This window comes from Quercus suber, unplaced genomic scaffold, assembly GCF_002906115.3.
Source record: "Quercus suber isolate HL8 unplaced genomic scaffold, Cork oak 2.0 scaffold_21, whole genome shotgun sequence".
NCBI lineage: Eukaryota > Viridiplantae > Streptophyta > Magnoliopsida > Fagales > Fagaceae > Quercus > Quercus suber.
In genome coordinates, this window is record NW_027069486.1 from 2,332,963 (window position 1) to 2,339,840 (window position 6,878).

The window sequence follows — 6,878 nt, forward strand, 5'->3', positions numbered from 1 at the left end:
TACTGTTTGCATTAGCTACCGCAAAAGCTGCCTTGTCCAAATGGATTTGGCATCCACTGGCTTTGTCCACCTATATCAACTGCATCCCACACAGCCTTATCCATAGAACACAAAAACGCCTCATTCGGACTTTCCAAAAAGCATAATTATTACCATCAAAAAATGGTGGAGCAGTGAGAGATTGAGACCTATCCATATGAACTAGGGGTCAAGGATCACACTCAGGTATTAAAACCACAACAAGTGTATCCGCTCTGATACCAATTGCTCTGAAAGTTCAAAATGGGTATGAAACACCCTTGAACGTTTAGACCCCCAGTTACAAAAATACCAATTCAACTTTATATCAAACAATTAATTGCGGAATATATAACAAGCTTATAACAAATTGATAAAACAATCTAAGCCAAATATAAACACATCCAAGCAGTAAATATAAGGAAAGATAAAGGAAAGAGAGATGCAAACACACGGTCAACACACGATGTGTTATCAAAGAGGAAACCGAAGTCCTCGGTAAAACCTCTCGCCGCCCTCCAAGCGGTATAAAATCCACTAAAAAATATAGTTGGGATACATAACAGCAGAAGACCCTCCAAGCCTAATCTACCAAGTACCTAAGCCCTCCAAGCTTCTTGCTCCAATAAAGTTACGCCGAACTTATTTCTTCTTTAGCTTCCCAGATTTTGCTACTAAACCATAACATCAACCAATGTATATTGGTTCCTTCCAAACTACTTCTCTTAGCACCAAATGTACCTTCTCATAGACGTGGTGTGGTGAGATAAGGATTTGGTCAATGACTTCTCAAGGATGTGACAATAGAGAGGAAGAGAGTAAAGGAATTTGTAAAGTCTCTTAGGTAAAGATTGGGGATGAAGCAATCTTATTTTTCTCTAAGGTTTCCCTCAAAAAAATTCTCTCTAGAAGCTCTCTCAATTTAGTGGGTATAAGGGTCTATATATAGTGGTGTGTGTTTGGAATATGAAGAGTCAGTTTTTGCCAAATAGGGTAAGTTGGCAGCTTGGCCTCACGGCTTGTCCAAGTCGCGAGTTCAAGACGTGACGTAACGGCCTCGCCAGCTTGAGACTTTTGTCCTGTAGTGCGACAGTTGGTGTGACCCTTCAGCTCTCCTGTGTGCTTCTCACATGCCTGCATTTGGCGGCTTGCCAATCGCGAGTCAACCGTGAGTCTTAGCCGCGAAACTCTGCTTCTTTGCACATACTTGAGCTTTTTTTCACATTCTCTTCACACACTACCCTTACATGAATCCCACCTAAATACAAGGTTACTAAGTGCTGAATTACATACAAATTGGCACGAAATAAAGCCAACAAGATGGTTAATAAATTTCAACCTTACATTTTGTGACTGATTATATAATATCTTTGTATTGTAGGTAACAAGGACTTTACATGAAAAGTATGGCTAGGCTAACTAAATCAAGCCAACTTACATCCAGCTAGGCATGAATTCAAGAGAAGACCAAGTCAATTAAATTTAAGTCCAATTGGAGTAAGGAATCAAAGGAAATTTGTACCTAATCCAAGTCCAATTCGAATTAGGATTCCAACCTGCACATCAGTTAGTATTTTTGGCATAACTTTCGGTTCAGAAGTCCAATTGAGATTATTCAAGTTAGGTTCAAAAGTTAACTTAAAGGGCTACAACTTTGTAGTTACCAAAAGTCCAAATTTGAAGGTTAAATGGGCCAAAATCATCAGTTAAGTGAAGCCTAAAAATCTAGGATTTTCTCCAAACGCGAATTCAAATTGTAATAGGATTCCTTGACCTATTTAAAGGCTCTTTAGGGAAAAATTCAGGGGGGGCTGAGGCTAGTGCTAGGGTTGAGATGCAAAACAAAAAATTGGAGCAAGAGGCAATGCCGCATGTGGCTTCTCTGTAGCTTTTCTCCCTGATATCTTTGTGACTATTTCTTTCTCTATTTTATTTGTCTAGTTTAATGTTTAGTGTAAAGTTGTTATTTACAACTATGTATTTTGTTAGCTTTTATTCCATGCCAAATTTGATTGCAATTATTATCAATCGTTTATACCCTGTATATATTGTGGGATTTGTCGTAAGAGTTGTGTGATAAAGAGAGAGTGTGAAGACTCAAGCATTTGGAGGCTGAAGGATTCTCGCGGGTATGTCGCGACCTAGCTTCTCGCAAAGTGAAACATGTGCCTTGCACATGCTGGAATGCGAAGAGTCAGGCCAAATAGAGACAATTGTGTCTCGTGAGTATCTCGCGGGTAAGGCCTTCCCGCGAGACTATCTGTTCTGCTAGCCTGTACTGAATGACTCACACTTTTTGTGCCTATCCTATATATACCCTCTTTACCCATAATTGTTGAGTAATGCTTCAGAGAGAAAAACCTCAGCCAAACATATTGTGAATTAGAGATTGTCATCCCCACCTTTCTCTATACACTTGCTTGTGATATCTCCTCAACCCTTCCCTCTCCATTTCCACACCATTGAGAGGTTGATAGTCTAAACACTTACCACACCCTCTGAGAGTGCTGTATGAAGTTTTGGTGCTGCTGGGAAGTATTAGAAGAAGCCTGGAATGGCAGATGCAACATGGAGCTTGTTGCAAGATCCGGGGTGCTAGACAAGACATGATTCTGAGAAGCCTTGTTGGAGTAGGAGCTTGGAGGGCTTAAGTACATCGGGTAGATTAGGCTTGGAGGGTCTCTTGCTAACCTATGTATCCCAACTGATTGTCTAGTGGATCGATTTCCGCTTGGAGGTTGGCAGAGAGGTTTTTGGCAGAACACGTCTCGGTGTTTTCTGTGTTTACATCCTTCTTCCCTACTCTTGTTTATTCCATTCTACTACTGTGTTGCTTAGTTTATAGATTAGAGTAGCTTATTTGTTTATCCGCTCGCTTTTACACTATTCCACACTTAGTCTTAAGTTAGTGTAAAATCTATCGAGCTGTTAGTTTAATTGGGGGGTCTGAATTGCTCTTGTGTTTTCAACACATTTTCAAACTTTCAATTGGTATCAGAGTGGGTACACTCGCTGTGGTTTGAATACCTGAGTGTGATCCTTGAATCTTTTTGAGATGGACCGGTCTCAATCGCTCACTGTTCCACCATTTTTTTATAGGAACAACTCTGCTTTCTGGAAGGTCAGAATGAGAGCATTTTTATGTTCTATAAAAGATACCGTTTGGGATGCGGTTGAAATAGGTTGGACTAAGTCGGAGGATCCTAAGTCCACTTGGGATAAGGCAGCTCTAGCAGCAGCCAATGCTAATAGTAAAGTTTTAAATGCTATTTTTTGTGCTGTGTTTCCTGATGAATTCCATAGAATTTCTCATATGACAATAGCCAAAGGAGCTTGGGAGATTTTGGAGACCACCTATGAGGGTACAAAGAAAGTTAAGGACACAAAACTTCAGATGCTTACAACCAAATTTGAAGAGCTCAAGATGGGTGATGATGAACCGTTTAATTCATTCTATGGGAAGCTCAATGAAATTGTAATTGCTAAACTCAATCTTGGGGAGAAGATTAAAGATACTAAGGTGGTAAGAAAAATATTGAGGTCCTTGCCTGAAAGTTTTAGAGCAAAAATTACAGCTATAGAAAAGAGTAAAGACTTGGATGAGATCAAAATCCAAGAACTAATTAGGTCTCTCCAAACATATGAACTGGGACTACCTTCTCATAAAATGAGTAAATCGCTTGCTCTTAAAACCATTACTGAAAAAATGGATGATTTCTCCGAAGAAGATGGAGTGGAGAAGGAAGTAGCATTTCTTGCAAAAAACTTCCGCAAATTTCTGAAGATGAAGAACAGTGGGAAACCTTTCAACAAAGGGAAGTTTTCATCTTCAAGAGGTGATAGGAAAGAGTTTAAGAGGAAAGATAGGAAGGATTTTCAACCTCCTTCAAACATTGTGTGCTATGAGTGCGATGGCCATGGACATCTAAAGAAGGAGTATTCAAATTTTTTGAGGGGAAAAGGCAAGGCTTATGCCACAACCCTCAGTGATTCAGATTCTTCTGATTCTGACTCGGAAGAAAGCTGTGACGGAGAAGGAAACTACTCCGCCTTCATGACCATTGGTCATGTGGATTCCTCGAATGATTTGGGTGCACTTGTGAAGGAGCTTGGTGACCATTCTGATTTAGAGTCTATTGAAATTGTGGAAGAATCAGATGCTAAAGAGGAAGAGAATATAGCTAATATTCAAGAAAATTACGCNAATATAGTTGGGATACATGAACAGCAGAAGACCCTCCAAGCCTAATCTACCCAAGTACCTAAGCCCTCCAAGCTTCTTGCTCCAACGAGGTTATGCCGAACCTATTTCTTCTTTAGCTTCCCGGATTCCGCTACTTGACCATAGCATCAACCAATGTATATTGGTTCCTTCCCAAACTGCTTCCCTAAGCACCAAATGGACCTTCTCACAGACGTGGGTGTGGTGATATAAAGATTTGGTAAATAACCTCTCAAGGGTATGACAATGGAGAGGAAGAGAGTAGAGGAATTTGTAGAGTCTCTTTAGATGAAGATTGGGGATGAGGCAATCTTGTTTTTTTCTAGAGTTTTCTCTCACAAAATTCTCTCTAGAAGCTCTCTCAATATGATGGGTATAAGGATATATATATATATATATAGTAGGGTGAGAAGGGAATGCAAAAGGTCAGTTTTTGCCAAACAGGGCAAGTTGGTGACTTGGTCTCGCGGCTTGTCCAAGTCGCGAGTTCAAGTCGCAACGTAACGTCCTGGCCAGCCTGGGACTTTTGTCCTATAACATGACAGCTGGCGCGACCCTTCAGCTTCCCAGTGTGCCTCTCACGTGCCAACTTTTGGCCGCTTGCCAGTCGCGATCCACCCGCAAGCCCTAGCCGCGAACCTCTGTTTTTCTTGCACACTCTTGAGCTTTTCTTTACATCTTCTCACACACTACCCTTACAATTTTCCCACCTAAATACAGAATTACTAAGTGCTAAATTATAAGTAAATTGGTCACGGAATAAAGCCAATTAAATGGTTGATTAAATTCAACCTTACATGCTCTTTCATGAAAGCTCCTGAGTCTATTACTGGTTTGTATGCCTAGCACAATATATTGAAAAACTGAGAAGTCATTTCTAGGGGTGCAATGTGGAGTGTAGGCAGTGGAGAGTTAATTGGAGTGTGGATAAATGCATGGCTACCACCTCATGATCATCCAAGAATCTTATCCCCAACGGTAGAAGGCTTTGAAGAATAAGAGTGATTGACTTAATTGATCCGGAGGTAAGGCAGTGGGATTTAAACATGCTTAACGGTTTGTTTAATCCCAATGAGGTGGAGTTGATTACAAGTATTCCCCTGTGTCATGTTCCTACTAAGGATAAGCTTATTTGGCCCTACAGTTCATCGGGTTAGTACACAGTTTAATCAGGATACAGGTTTCTTGCTCATGAGAATCACAGCAACCATACAATGGAGGAACCGAGGTCTAGTGGAGAAGTATGGAAGTTGATATAGGGATTATCGGTACTAAACAAGGTGAGAAATTTTCTATGGAGGGAATGCCGTGATGCTTTGCCAGTCAAAAGAAATTTACAAAAGCGAAAGATTCTCCTATTGGATTGTTGTGATCATTGCAGAAGTGCTCCAGAAAGTGTGCTACACGTTCTTTAGGAATGCTCTTCTATATCATAGGTATGGAATTCACTTCGTGAGTTCAACTTTAACCCGCAAAGGAGCCTCACTACCATCTCATACCTCATCGTGCACACTCAGAAGGAAGAAAGAGACGTTGGGTAGCTGGCAATGGTGATGTGGACACTTTGGTATCGTCAAAACTAGATGCGAGTGAAGAATGAAGATTTCCCTATCTCACAGGTTGGCCCATTTGCACTCCAAGCTCTCCAGGATTTCTCCTGTGCAAATAGCATAGCCCAAGCTCCTACAGTTACCAAGTTCCCATCTCACTCACGATTGTCTCCACCTCCATTAAGCTCTCTGAAAGTGAATTTCGACGAAGCCACATTCAAGGACATCGGGAAAGCAGGTTTAGGAGTGGTTATAAGAAATGGTCATGGTCAGGTTCTGGCTTCATTATCTGAGCAAATCCATCTCCCTTTCTCATCAGATATGGTGGAAGCTCTAGCTGCAGCTAGAGCTACATCCTTTGCTCTGGAGATCGGTCTATCCTCATTTATCCTTGAAGGTAATGCACAAGCTGTGATCAAGATTCTCAACAGTTAGGAGGAAAGCTTCTCACCGTTTGGTCACATCCTTACCTTAGCAAAACACTTGACAAATACCAGTAGGATTTCTTGCTCACATGTCCGTAGAATTGGTAACTCTGATACATAAAATTGGATGAAGGATGTTCCTTCATACCTATATTTCGTCTAACATGTCTAGTATGTTTAGTTAGGTTATGAGTATGTGGGTTAGCGGTCATAACCTACCTAACTCTGATACTCTGATACTCATAACCTAGGTAAACTCCTCAATCTTCTCATGATTTTTGAATTTAAGTCTATTTGTTCTTTTGAAGTTGAACGTGTGATGTGTATGTGGGTTTGCGTTATTTACTTCGAATAGATCCTACAAATATATATATATATATATATGTGGTAAACATGTTTTGAGAAGTCTAGCATAATGGTGATGGCATAAGTTTGAACACATTTATCAAGCCTTATGAATAACATAGTTACTTTACGTAGTATGTGATGCTCATTTCTTTTCTTTTCAGCCATGGGATGTTATTTCCAACCAAGAAGATGTACAGATTGTTTCTTCAGCATCTGTTAATGAAAAGTCAGCTCAAAGGCAACATCTCAGCTATTTTTGCCTCTTCTTTCACACTTCAAACTCTCAACCAATCAACCCTATTCAGGTCTCAAAAT

At 40.4% G+C, this 6,878-nt stretch overlaps 1 protein-coding gene across 1 annotated transcript; it reads left to right on the forward strand.

Moving 5' to 3' along the window:
- Window positions 1-5,823: 5,823 nt before the first annotated feature.
- LOC112020383 (uncharacterized) lies at window positions 5,824-6,225 on the forward strand. Its single transcript, XM_024052946.1, has one exon. The coding sequence runs from the start codon at window positions 5,824-5,826 to the stop codon at window positions 6,223-6,225; it is 402 nt and encodes a 133-aa protein (XP_023908714.1).
- The last annotated feature ends 653 nt before the right edge of the window (window positions 6,226-6,878 follow it).

Excerpts from the sequence above, each read along its gene's own strand:
- LOC112020383 (XM_024052946.1), top strand. The coding sequence starts at position 5,824 with ATGCGAGTGAAGAATGAAGATTTCCCTATCTCACAGGTTGGCCCATTT.